This window comes from Eubalaena glacialis, chromosome 3 (assembly GCF_028564815.1).
Source record: "Eubalaena glacialis isolate mEubGla1 chromosome 3, mEubGla1.1.hap2.+ XY, whole genome shotgun sequence".
Taxonomy (NCBI): domain Eukaryota; kingdom Metazoa; phylum Chordata; class Mammalia; order Artiodactyla; family Balaenidae; genus Eubalaena; species Eubalaena glacialis.
The window spans coordinates 178,992,990-179,007,579 of record NC_083718.1 but is presented as its reverse complement, the minus strand read 5'-3'; the positions used below and the strand labels follow the sequence as shown (position 1 = coordinate 179,007,579).

The 14,590-nt window shown below is 36.0% G+C and overlaps 1 protein-coding gene across 13 annotated transcripts in view; it reads right to left on the bottom strand.

Annotated features, from left to right (window-relative positions):
• The window catches only part of EIF4G3 (eukaryotic translation initiation factor 4 gamma 3), a 384,972-nt gene that overhangs the window by 179,247 nt on the left and 191,135 nt on the right, over window positions 1–14,590 (bottom strand). For 8 of the 13 annotated variants that reach the window (XM_061184801.1, XM_061184804.1, XM_061184802.1 and 5 more), the window contains 2 exons: window positions 11,025–11,120; window positions 9,503–9,616 (listed from right to left, as the gene is read on the bottom strand). In XM_061184801.1, the coding sequence (XP_061040784.1) occupies window positions 9,503–9,616; window positions 11,025–11,054 (144 nt within the window). In that variant the 5' untranslated portion in view covers window positions 11,055–11,120. Of the gene's footprint in view, window positions 1–5,942; window positions 5,976–9,502; window positions 9,617–11,024; window positions 11,121–14,590 lie in introns of all 13 variants that reach the window. The other 5 variants (XM_061184795.1, XM_061184800.1, XM_061184798.1 and 2 more) reach the window with 3 other exon arrangements.

The following is a 14,590-nucleotide window of genomic DNA, read 5'->3' as shown; positions in this document are numbered from 1 at the left end:
TAATTTAATTTAAAATTCAGTTCTTCAGCCACAATGCACAATTCAAGCACTCAATAGTTACATGTGGCTAGTAGCCACTATAGTGAAGAGCACAGATACAGAAGATTTTCTTCATCACAGAAAGTTCTATTAGACAGTGTTACCGTAGAAGATTATGTCAGATGGAGGAAAGAAACCCTTAAGGATTCTGTCAGGAAGAAGAAAGTGTTCTATCAGATCATAATGCAGAGTCTGGGAAACAAGCATCCTTGGAGAACACTTCATTCATAGGTAAAAATAGCTTGGGAAAGGGGAAAGGTAGGCTGTCTCACTGCTAAAGGAAACTGACACTTATCAAGGGCCTATTATGTGTCAGGCACTGTGACAGGCTGGTACTTTTATTCTCCACAATACCCTTAGGAAACATGCTGTTATTATAACACCTCAATATTACATCATTTGTAAGCATATTTTATCCATTTCACAGATAAGAAAGCTGAAGTCCAAGGTTAGTCTGCAGAAAAGGTTAGACTGAATCCCAGTTATGCCAACCCTCAACCTGTATTTTCTTCACTGTCTCTGCTGCAATCCTACAACTCCTTGTGAGGAAGGCACCAGATAAAACTGCCCATCACTGGCCTACATCAAGCTCTGAAAAATACAAAAGTTCTGGTGATGAGACTGCACAGATGCTTGGCCAAATTTCCTAACCATTAAACTCTGATATGCCAGGTCTGGCCCCAGAGGCAAACCCAAAGCCTTCATTTATTTTATTTTCCAAATCTAAGAAAATGTCTAGAGCAATACAAATATTTCTCTACCAAGGACTAGGACTTCAAATGTAATAGCACAACTTGGAGAACAGAAACCTTTAGAGGTCATATTGGAGGGAGGGGATAAACATAAGCCAGCTGTTTCTTTTTTTAAAATCTTTTTGCAAAAAGAACTAAACTACAATAGGAAAACATGCATAGTCTCAATGCTTGCCCCAGGTAACATACTCCTTGATGCCAAACACTGTTTTTTATGAAGCTTATTATTTGTTTAAGCTAAGTCCAATTAATTTGAACACTATGTGAACTAAAATCACGTATCAACATACTGCAAAATGTTTTTGTTCCCCAAACACTTTAAAATACCAATTCCCTGGTTTTCCTCATAATGCAAAGACTATTCAGCCATAGTATATAACCAACACTTGCTATTTCTTGTGAAATCCAAAAGTAAAATAAGGACAGGAACATAAGTAACTTTAAACCACAATTACACAAACTTCAATGACCAAAGGCATGAAGTTAGTAACACAAGCCAGATCTACATCATACCAAGTCACTTGTTTTAATTCTGGGTGTACGTTCTGTTCTTTCAGTTTCTAATTACCTTGGGATTTTCAAACATCAGAATAAAAATAGTTGACATATTTCTAAAGCCAAAAGTGTTCTGCATATAAAATAACTTAGGACTACTTTCTTTTATCTTTGAAGAAAACTGTTATTCTAAGCTAAAGCTCTCTTCAGATTATAAAATGCAAAAAGAATAGAACATCCTTATTAATCTAAAGAATCCCTGCAAAAGCCAAAAATTAATTGTACCAGGAAGATGATGTGGCTGACATAATACTAATTAGAACATGGTATCCCTGACTTGAGGGACTCAAAAAGAGCCCTGGCTGGCCACACATAAAGATCTTCTAAATAAAAGCAGTTCCAAGAAACATACACATCCTATAGTAGTTTCTTGGTTGTATTAAACTAAAAATGTTTACCATCCAAAATCTTGTTATTTGTCTCATTTCAATTCCGATAACTTCATTTTACAAAGAAAAAATATATAGGTTCTAGATTACTAGATTATTAGTTTTCTTTTCCCAAGCAACTACCTTCAAATAGCTCATCTAAATAACTATTGATTTTTTTTTTCTTTGCATCGTTTTGCCAACTAAAAATTGGCACTTGCCATCTGCCTCTACAAGGATTAAATCACAAGCTGCTGCAGCCGCTGACCTTCAACACACATTGAAAAGAGTTCAGGGTGGCGATCAGGAATGAGGCCCTCTGTGCTCTGGGAAAAACTGGCAGAACAGGCCTTTAGATAGTTAGATATTTTCAGGAGAAGATTTTATGAGCCCAATACTTGCATCTCCTCGTATCTAGAAAAGCACTAAAATCATTCATGGTGACGTCTGCTCCTCGTGACTAGCAGTAACCTTCACGAGACTAGCAGCAACCTTCTGCAAACAAATGTGTGCTTGATTACATGTACTCCTCCTTCACCAAAATCACATATATAACTGACCTTCGCTCCCTCTACCTCTTTGGAGGAGTTTCTCAGAGCTATCTGAGACGCTGTCTCCCAGGCTATAGTCCTCATTTTGCCCCAAATAAAACTGAACTCACAACGCTCACCTTGTGCATTATATTTAGTCAGCAGTTTATAGAACCAATTGTTACTAAACATCCACGAGAAGTTATGTATTTACTATGGGACTTTAGAAACATCAATCATAGGAAACATCATCCAGCATCAAATTATTCTGTAAAAAAACTGAGATCAAAGCATGAAAGGATATATGATTGGAAAGGTAGTCACTGATGAATAATGTAATAAAGGAGAAATGAGAAATCTATTCACTAATTCTAACTAGTCAAGACTAACTCTAACCCTTGATTTAATTCTTTCTGGCCAAAGCAAACAGCCGTAGATGAAAAAACCATTTGGGCCTTCAACTTTTGAGTCTTAATCACAACAAACTAAAAATATCCCAGGACAAAGATGTTTTCCCTTAAAAAATGTATTTTCTGTATACCACTCAACTTTTGTTATCAACTGTATCGCTTTCATTATGCAAGCCTCTATATGTCTTGTTTTGTATTATGAGCATGAATCCATGCTTCTCCATGAACCTCTTAGGGTTTAGGTCTCTACTTGGCTTACGTTTGAGGAGAAGATCTCTTAAATATAGACTTCGGCCAGGGATTCTTAAATGGGAAATAGTATCACCTCCACAGAGTGTATCTGGAAATGTAGGAAGGTGTATTTTGTTTTGTTTTTTAAATTGTCATTGGGGGAATTCCACTGGCATGTATGGCCCAAAAGTTGCTAAAGGAACTGCAATATACAGGGCAGTTTTTCATAACTGGTTATTTCATCCAAAATGCCAATACCAACTCCACAGTGAAATAAGCTGAACTGGCTCCTACATCCATGGATACGAGACAGCAAACTCTTCCTAACAGTGTACTTCATGCTGTTCCACAACACTGGTTCAACTACATGCTGCTCAGCAGTGTCACTTCAACCACACTCTCCCCTCCTCTATTTCTCCAAGGTAGCTACTGCAGCAGCCTGAGCCAAGGTTATGTATTTCCTTACTCACTTAATTCTGTGAGGTATAAAGAAAAAAATTTTAATTGTATTTAGGAAGGAAGAATACCAGAGTAAAAGCGGCCAGCTACCCGAAGTTTCTGCGTCCAAAAGCAATGCTCTGGATTTATGCTGCATCTCAAGAATCCATCTTCAAGAACTAGTGTGGGTTTCTTGCTAATAGATAAATAATAAATATATAGACATATATAGTTCTACTTTTTTAATGGTTGAAACATGCTGTAATTTCACAAGCATCATCCTACAAATAAATGAAGGATAATCTGCCAATACTTTCTTTGGGACATATTACACATGAAAAATGATTTCAGCATAGAAATTAACCTTTTCTCAGTAAGATTTCTTAAAGTTTTCCTTGGTTGTTGGAATTAAATAAAGATGAAGTGTATCACAAACCTTTAGGCTCAGAAGAAAGTTTTAAAAAATAGATTTTCCCAGGCTTCCCTGGTGGCGCAGTGGTTGAGAATCTGCCTGCCAATGCAGGGGACACAGGTTCGAGCCCTGGTCTGGGAGGATCCCACATGCTGCGGAGCAACTAGGCCCGTGAGCCACAACTACTGAGCCTGCACGTCTGGAGCCTGTGCTCCGCAACAAGAGAGGCCGCGATAGTGAGAGGCCTGCGCACCACGATGAAGAATGGCCCCCGCTTGCCACAACGAGAGAAAGCCCTCTCACAGAAACGAAGACCCAACACAGCCAAAAATAAATAAATTTTTTTTAAAAAGGCACACCTGGTATTCTTTAAAAAAAAAAACAAAAAACAATAGATTTTCCCAAAGATGACAATATATAAAGGCTTAAATACAACATCCCTATCTGAGGACCACTGCAACTGAACCCAAGCAATAGAAACACTTAGCCTTATATGAAGGAGCTCAGAAACCTTTTTACTGAATCACTAGTTTCTTTTTACTCTGCTTCTTGAACAGAGATCTTCCAGCTTTCTGTCAGGAGTAACTGGCTTTACCCCTGACTAAAATGCAAACCCTGCCTTTATTATGGCCCTTGACTAGATTTGTTACAAAAAAAATGTATAATCAATCTTTTTACCTAAGAGATTATCTATTTTTTTAATTATTAGTAATCTTATCCTCTAGATTTGTAGTCTATGTCACTCTGCTAATCATTTTATTTGTATTATCTCATTTACTCTTCACATTAGTCCTGAGATGGTATTGATACTGTCCCCATTTTACAGATGAGAAAACTGAGGCTGAGAGCAGTAAGTAGATTGCCCAAGAACACCCAGTTAATAAGGAAGAGTTAAATCTAGGTCTAGCTGACATCAAAGTCCAAGCTCTTAAAGTATTTTAACAATGCTATCTCTATCAAGTAAAAGATACCCCTGAGTTTTCTTTATCATATCCAAAGAATTGCCATCCACTTCATACAACCACCTCTGAGTTCTCCTGCAAAATGTCTTTAACACTTCAGAATTTGCTTGGCTTTTACATCGTCCAAATTGGAAAGACTGTATTTTGAGAAGTAGAGCTTTGTATTAAATCACTGCTAGATAATGAAAGACTTCAATTAAACAATAACCATTTACTCAGTAATAAGAATTCTAAATATGATACCACAGGTAAACGCTGGTAATATTCCTCTCATTTTATCAAACCATACTAAGTTGCATGACAATATTAAAAATAGCCAACACTTACTGGCTGCTTATTTTATGGTAGCTGACTTACATATATTATCTGTGATATAAAGGGTATTTATCCCATTTTACATAAGAGGAAACTGAGGCTCAGAAAAAGAACTGCTTAACTCAGCTGGTAGGTTACACAGTAGACTGGTAATATAAACCCAGATCTATCAGATTTAGAATTTAGTAGGCTCTTTCTACTATAGAATGAGAAAATGTTTCAGAACACTTTGGGGAAAAAACCCTGCAAGTCTTCTTCTTTCTCCCAAACCATCCCTTCTAGTATATTCCTGCTAAATAAACTAGTGTCTGCATATACATTTTTGAAATTTTAATTTATACAATTACTTCATTTAAAAGAACAAATAGGCTAAAAATATTAAAATTAAATAAGGTATCTATTTTCTATATATCCTAAGAATAAAGATAATTCTATGCAGCAAATGAATGTATATTATTGTTAATGAATCTGTTATTAGGTCTAAGTTAGTAACTGAGATTAAGTGGTTTTAGAAATACTAACGCTATTTTATACACATCAATACAAGTTACATCAGGATGTTAACAGAAAACCCTTAGAATGTTGCCTATTCCATTCAGTTAAATTTAAACTTAATACAGGTATCCACAAAATCTGTAAGGGCTTAATATATCTAAACATTTTCAAGGTCCTCTAAATTCAGAGCAATTATTTTTTGGAAAGTAAAAAAACTCTATTATTTTTAAACTGTGTAATAAACAGAAGGAAATTGGTTTGTTAATAACAAAACGCTGTGAAATACAAAAAGAACTGTATTACCTCAAACCGAAGCTACTCTGGAAAAGAGTAGTTTGAGTGGGTCCATGGAATGGCAGCATTCTAAGAGTCAGAAACTACTAAAGCCCCCACCTATTAGTTAAGGGTAATAGTGAAGGGGCAAGGGTACAGTACCTGATGATGGGCAGGTCGAGGCCCCGCTGCAAACTGAGAAAAGGAGGGAAAACAAACACAAAAGGAAAGGCACAAAGAGTCAGAAACACCACAACAAAAACCAAAATGTCACACATTATGCCAAAAGAAATAAAACCCACAAGAAAAAAAAAACACAAACAGTCAAAGCTTTGCTGCAGGACAGTGACAGACAGGTACTGAGAGTCAAGAGGTTAACACCTCTACCAGAAATAGTTTGCCATTTATCAGCTGGGAGAGAAACAGCTAAGCTGTTAGGCACATAAAGGTGCTTCTCTGAAAGGAATTTTTTTAAACCCTAAAATAAAGCAAAAGAAAGTTTGAAACACTAAGTGGTTATATTAAGACAAACATATGAAAAGTCAACTATGCTTACACAACTGATATAACTAGAGGGAATGAGAAATGCTTTTACATTACAAGAAATAGCCAGGAGGTAATTATAATGTCCAGCAGGAAATAAAGAATGTAATAGGATGGATTTCAAATTTACTTAGGTTAAATGGATATCTCACACATGAAATGGAAATTTCAGCATCTTCCTTTGTTTCTTGGAGTTAAAGATTAAAATTTATCTATTATAAATATATAAGCATATATAAATATATATAAAATATATGTATGATCTATAAATATATAAATAATTATATATATTTAAATTCAATTAACTAGTAATGTTTAATACCAGGCATATGAAAGCAAACAGTAGTAAAGAACATCATTCTGTAACATGAGTAATCAAAGTGGTACTATTATAAGCTCAAGAAGAAAAAAAGAGTAAAAGAAGTCAAATCTCTCAATTACTATTTATACACAACAGCACAAGACTGTATACATGTACCTACTGCTATCTGATATTGAGAATAAAAGCCAAAGAAAACCTAACGTCTTAGCTAAATCATAGAGTACTTGAAAGCAGATAATACATATTCCAACTCTTACTTTCACTAACTTAGAATGGAAGAAAAAGCTTTTTCACCCATCAAATTTTAAACACAAAATCTCTAAGATCAAATAATTCTTCATCAGAGCAAAATTGGGCTTCCAAAGTGATTTTACTAAAAAGAACAGAGGAATTATTCGGGCACGTAGAGTCATGTACTGGCTACCTACACATTAACTACTGAAACGTTAACCACCCTCTTTAACAGTTAACAGAAAATATTTAGTAAGCAGTTTTGAAGGCAAACCTTACAAGATTTTGCTTAAAACATTTAAAGAGCTAAAATACATATTTTCCTTCAGTTGTTTGAGCCTTCCTTCCGTTAGCTCATTATAATGGGTAAACCAGACTGAAGATGAACTAAGAAACAAACCCTCATACTCAGAATTTAAGTTACCCACAATAGCATATGCAAGAGATTTGGAATTATTTCCTCCACTGCCATTACTTAATATAAAAAATTTTCAAGAAATTGCAGTGGGTCACAAGCCACAATGTAGGAAGTGACTGAAGACAGCTCTATCAAGAATTTACCTTAGAAGCTAAAATGTATACCTATTATTCAAGTAATGAAAAGTACCTTAACATATTTTGAAGTTATTCAGTACAACTTAATGAGCTCTCCATGACCTGTACGATTAAAGTGTGTTAGCCACCCATTATATCTGCTAACAACCATTGTAAAATAGTTTTTCAGAATGATGATAATGGCAGCTACAGTTCTTGCAGAACATTTTCTCTTCAAAGAAACTGATGTCTTATATTTTCAGTTTTCCAACTATGAAAAGAACACAGATCAAACCTCTACTATGGACATCAAGCTTCAAGAATAGGTTAATACCACCCAGGTGGTATTAAAGTGGGGTGAGGGTAGAAGTGAGATGTTTCTTCATGACACTTTTGAAGGAAATGGGAGAGAAGGGCCACGTTAAAAAATTAACCTTAGTACAGTAGTACCTGTCTTATCACTGTTCCACAGAAAGGCCCCATTTCTAAGGCTCTAAAATAAAAGTTGAAACTTTATATATTTGGAATGTTCCAGTCAAAAGAGAATTTTCTATGAGCAAGAGGAGTACCTTATAAAATTACACATATATTAAAAAAAAAAGTTAGTGGGAAAGTACCCTAGTCTATTTTGCACTAGTCACCATTGGCTATTGAGTTTTTCATTTGTAATGACAATAGTCTTAATCCTATGGGTAACTGTAAGCAACAGAACAAACTGTAGTCGCTGCTGGCTCATATTAAAAATAGAAACTTTTGTTTCTTTTTTCTTTTTCTTTTTTTTTTTTTAAAGAGGGGTCTTTAAGATGGTGAGGACTGTAGATATTAAGGAAAGCAGTCTTCTGTGAACTTGGATCCAATGTTAATGCCACCCACTCACCCACCCACCCACTCACTCACTCTTCTGTGCACAGTTGGTAACTGAGCATGGCCAACATATATTGATATAACTTTGGCACTTAGCACCACAGAATATAAAAATAACCAATGGTTACAGGTTACTGCAAAAGCCAAACTGTCCCCCTCTCCCAATTAAGCATTCAATAGTTTCACTATTTTGGAAGATATTTAAAAAAAAATTACAGTTTAAAGAGTTCCAATACAACCAGAAAATGGAACATATAGGTAGCTTATCACTATTTTTTTTACTTTTAAACAAGACTTTCAACAATATAAATTTAACTAAGATACTAAGTATCAAGTAGAAATACAGGCACAAAGATCACCTCAAGGAGGGAGGGGGGCCACTTGAAGCCAGTTGGATTGCAAAGGCAGCTGTCCAGGGAAGAACAGAGAAGCCTAAACTGTGCAATTGCCAATGGCCCATTAATGCAGAAATAGAACGGAGTAAGCTTTAGCTGCTCTACAAAGCCATGGGAAGAGTCCCTTCCTTAGTGCAACAGCTTACCTCTCCTCACCAGTTGGGATAGCTGTAGGATGGATGAGACTAGACTATGGCAACTTGGGATGTCAGAAGAAATGCAATCCTGCCAAATTCCAAACCCAACTTCACCCTCCCAGCACCAACACAAATGAAGCAAAGAAAACTGGACCCAAAACAACAAGCAAGAGTAGTGTGGGGTCTGCTAGTCTTGCACTTGTTTTGGGGTATGTAATGGAATGTTATGTGTGTGGTTTTTAGTAATGGGGGTGGTAATGGTCACTAGCAGAGCAGATGGTAAAAATTGCATAGAGGATAGTGTCTGAAGAGTTTATGACCACAGAAAAATGGCTGACAACTATAGACAGTTTTCCCCTTGATATTCAATTGTAAAATGGAAAGAGGGAAAAAGAAGCCTTGAAATTTATCTTTTAAAATCAAATTCATCTGAAAGGGATATCCCTCTTCAAGTTTAAAATAAAGAAGAATCTAAACCCCAAATTACTCCTGTCTAATTCCCAATAGAAAAGACCCACCCAATTTGTTATTCTTTTCCCCACTATGCCTGGCAAAAACTGCCATGCTAGGTTAGACTTTCAGAGAGGAAGCAATCAGTGCATTTGTGTTCATCAGCCAATAAATGAATGTGGTCAAAAATAATGAGTGCCAGAGGCACCACTGCCTGCAAGAAGTACAGTTTGTTATATTGCTTACAATGCAGTATTTTATCCAGCCTCTTCCAGCCAAGGACCTGTAAACGGGAGTCTGTTCCAAAACCTTCCTCCTCTTCCAGTTGTCTGTGCAATGTATTGGCACTGTTCTGCTGGGCTGTCAAAAAAACTGGTTTAGAGATGCAGCTCTTCAGTCAGGTTTTGCGCCAGTTCTAACCATGTAAATTTAATTCTTTTTTTTTTTTTCCCCCAATAATTATAAAAGGGGTAGAGGGGTAAAAAGGGCCATAGAATCCTTTGCAATAAGAGCTTACCACAACGTTCCATGTTTAATGATTAGAACCGGGGCCTATCTAAATTAATCTGGTGAGATCTCAGGCCCACTCCAAGTAGTCAAGTGTCCACATTCCCAAACCACTCTCAGAACAAAACTTGCATCAGACATCTTGTTGACCATTTTGGCAAAAAAAACCCAAAAAACAAACAAAAAAACCCAGACAAGCAAACAGGCAACTAGGACCAAAGTCCCACCTCCTTAGAATGGTTCCACCCCCTGGGAAGAACCAGGATCTAAGAACAGGTATCGGAGAAGAGGGCAATAGGGAAAAGGAAGGTAGGAGGAGGATAAGAAAGAGATTACATTTTGGTGAAGTCTGTGATCTCCTAGTTCTTTGAGCAATTCTATCACATATTTCAATATTCCTAAATTCATGCATAAAACCAAATGAACAGGAGCTAATGCAATGAAATATTCCTGTACTACAGGCAAAAAAGCAAAGGTGGAGAACCAAAAGAAGATCCCTGTATTCTGAGGAAAACACAGAGCTGAGATACAAGTAGGGGTGTGAGAGACAATGTGAGATGTTACAGAAGCACCTTCTAGCAAAAACTAATCATGCAGGGCAGGAAACAACATTCTAAGGAATGGACAGCTGAAGCCACTGTACACTTCTGTGAAACAGAAGGATGAACCTTGAGTAAATTCTCAGTCTTTGCAATACTTATTGCAATCCATGTAAAAGATGAGCAAAGAGGATGATAGCATTTACACTTGTATGACAATTTATTTACCGTCTGAAGAAATAAATACACTACTGGTGTAAGTCATGCATATGTCCACACAGTCAAATAGTTAGAACTGATCTAGTAACAACGATTCAGAAGTCATACTTCCCAAAACACTGGAATTTCAGAGTCCAATTAATGAAATTTAATTTACTTTCAAAATCATGCTTTACACTTCTCCTGAATTTTGAACAGTACAAATAACAAATTAAGAGCTGAGATGAAGTGAACTTGAATGCAACCAGAACTTGAATGACACAGAAAAGTAAAAGAAGATAAAAAGCTCCATTTCTTCTTGTTCTTAATAAATTCAAATTATTCCTATAGGAAAGGTATGAAAATGCAATGCTATCCAATAATAATAGTAATAATAATTTTAAAAATTGTTTTGGTAAAAATTTTCTAAAATCGAGTAAAAATATTAGCCAAAAGAACCTAAGCTACTCCAAACACAAACTTAGGTGGAGAATATTATCTAGAACAAGTTTCTGCTTACTTACCGGAGAACGGGTCTGAGGTTGTGAATTCATTGTCTGAGGAGCTTGAGGGTATACCAACGTGGTTGGACCTGCATTCTGTCCAGAGGGATAAGGGGTCTGTCAAAGAATGGCAAGAACAATATCATAACGTGAGTAAATATGGCATAGTAACTCAAATTCAAAGAGTTTAAAAGTGTAGGAAAGTGTTTATTAATGTGGTTTACAGCTCTACTTTTAAAAACTTTATCACAATATCCAGCAATTCAGAATCAGTGCAGCTTTTTTAGAAGTTTTCTTAAATCTCCTGATGAGAAGCAATTTCATCACACTACTCAGAATGGTGAGCAATTTAAAACTTATGAATAATTTATTTCTGGAAGTTTCCATGTAGTATTTTCAGACTGTGGTTGACTGCCGTTAACTGAAACCTCGGAAAGTGAAATTGCAGGTAAGGGGGGAATACTGTACTTTATTCTCAACAGTTAGTTGGTGGTATACTGAAGCATAAACTTCTGGCTGTCAAGATAATAAATACAGCATTGAGATGTACCCCTTATGAAAACACAGAGAAATGTAATCTCTTTCTACACTTCAAAAAGTTGCATAACAACTTAGCCCTCTCATAACTAGTGTATTACAGAAAGGAACAGCAGCCAATTTTTTTCACAGAAGATGCTGAAAATGTGCATGCTGGCCATATTTGATCTTATTCAAACTTTTCACCAATATCTTCAACACTAGAGCCATATAAGTAAACACACAACTAACTGCAAAAGAAGTATGTGAATTAACATTCAGGCTCAAGTTCTTTCATTCAGTAATACCACCCTTACTGTCCACACATAGCTGGTGCTCTATCAATATTGAAACTCTATCATTGCTCTCAAAATGAATACTAATAAAACAAAGAATTTATTTTCCTTTAGCTTAGAATTACTCTTTTAAACAGACAAAAAATAATCAAGTACTTCTTCTCATATTTAAATTGTATGTATGCGAAGAGCTGATGCATACTCTGTACACAAGCAGTTTCACCTGAATGCAAAGCGTAACACCTGATGACTGCCACACATGGATGTGATTCCTCTCTCACAACGTATGCCATTGTGCCATTAGCAATATATATATATTTTTGTTGTTGTTGTTGTTAATGGACTCGGGTCCTCTTTATTTTTTATTTTATTTTTTTAATTTTTGGCTGCCTTGGGTCTTCCTTACTGCGCGCGGGCTTTCTGTAGTTGCGGCGAGAGGAGGCTACTCTTCATTGCGGTGCGCGGGCTTCTCACTGCAGCGGCTTCTCTTGTTGTGGAGCACGGGCTCTAGGTGCGCAGGCTTCAGTAGTTGCAGTATGCGGGCTCAGTAGTTGCGGCACGCTGGCCCTAGGGCACGCGGGCTTCAGTAGTTGTGGTGTATGGGCTCTAGAGCACAGGCTCAGTAGTTGTGGCGCACAGGCTTAGCTGCTCTGCAGCATGAGGGAATCTTTCCGGATCAGGGATTGAATCCGTGTCCCCTGCATTGGCAGGCTGATTCTTAGCCACTGTGCCACCAGGAAAGTCTCCCATTTGCAATATGTTAATAGGTGCATTGATAAAGAAATTTTGCCAATAGCTCGCTCAGCTTTCTTGCAGAGAATCTGTCCATTCTTTGTGACTGGTTTTAGAAATTTCAAGGAATGATTTGACTTGTACCTGTTGTTGAGGCAGGGAGTACAACCGTGAAAGATGCCTCTATGCTTTTCCTCTCTTCTCTGCATTTAATGACATGATTAACCAAGTTTATTGATTAAATTATTCTGGAGTAACTTCTTCAATATACTATTACACTTTGTTGAAAAACATTGCAAAAGCCTGAATGGGAACATTCTGTGAACATGTTTCATAACATCAAATGTATAGAGAACTAGGGATAGATAGTCATTTTGATAGTCATCATAGATTTTGTTCGTACTTTCCTTTTCCAATACCTTCAAAGTTATCACAAAGATTTACTTCTCCAAGACTATATACATGAATGCTTTATATTTAAATGGCAATCCAGTTCACTGTACAAGTTTACAAGTAGAGACATATTCTCATTTTCATCATTACTTTCAAGTTTCAATGAACTCTCTTAAGTCACTGACTTTTTTTATTAACTGGAGGTAACAACAAAAACTAGCAAATGGTGGTAATTGACTATCTGTTAACGGAATGCCAGTGAAGGAAGACAAGCCAATCAAAACACACTTTGTACTGCATACATAACCTTTAAGTCCATAATAACTATTTAAAAAACAGTGATTGTGACAATTAAAGATAGAAGTCTGAGGGTGAATCCCAGTACAACACAGAACACACTAACAGCAACTTAGGTCCAGATGCTGACGGTTTTCAAAATAAGGATATGTGAAAAAATTAATAAGATTTTCAATTTTCAAAATAGAAGGGAATTAAGCAAACAAAAATAATTATAGCATTTAGATAGCTCTTAAAATGTTTCAGAAACCATTCTAAGCACTTCACATATGACACAGAGATGAAAGGTTATTTCTCTTAAAACACTCACTTCCCCTTAAATAAATACTGCCGTACAGACTAAATTCAATATTGTGCACATGTGTGGGGACACACATAAATCTGATTTAAAAATTATGTAGCCATAGCCTTTCAAAGAGCTATCAGGTGATACTTACCAAATTTTAAATAAGCTTATCCTTTTACTCCACAATTCCATTTCAAGAAATTGACCCTAAAGATAAATTCATAATGACAAAAAATAAAGAAGCACTCCATATTTCCATTTATAAGAGAGAGGCTAAAGTAAGCTATATTCAGTCAAAGAGAGAACGCAGTGTAATCTCTGAGCTAAGAAAGAATGAGGTAAATCTACATACACTGTCATGGAAAGATATCTATAATATTAAGTGACATAAGCAAATCATAGAATTAGTAAGAATAAAAATCCTATTTGTGTAGTGTTTTTTGATATATGCTAATAGTATACTCAAAGATGTTTTGGGAAGACATATAGCAAACTTAAAATTGCTACTTCGCAGAAATAGAATTGAAAGGGGGATATAGGATACAACTTGTAGGTTTTATTTTATATACTCTGTATTAAGGGCACACCTCATTTTATTGTGCTGCGCGTTACTGTACTTCACAGATACTTTGATTTTTACAAATTGAAGGTTTGCAGGAACCCTGCATCAAGCATGTCTTTTTTTTTTTTTTTTAAGTATAGTTGATTTACAATGTTGTATTAGTTTCAGGTGTACAGCAAACTGATTCAGTTATATATATCTACATATATTCTTTTCCAGATTCTTTTCCATTATAGGTTATTACAAGGTATTGAATATAGTTCCCTGTGCTATATAAGCATGATTATCAACTCTATTTTCCCAGTAACACTTGCTCACTTCATGTCTCTGTGTCACATTTTGGTAATTCTCGGAATATTTTAAACTTTTTCATTATTATTATTATATTTGCTATGGTGACCTGTGATCAGTGATCTTTGATGTTACTATTATAATTGTTTTGGGGCACCATGAACTACACCCATACAAGTCGGCGAACTTAATCCATAAATGTTGTGTGTATTCT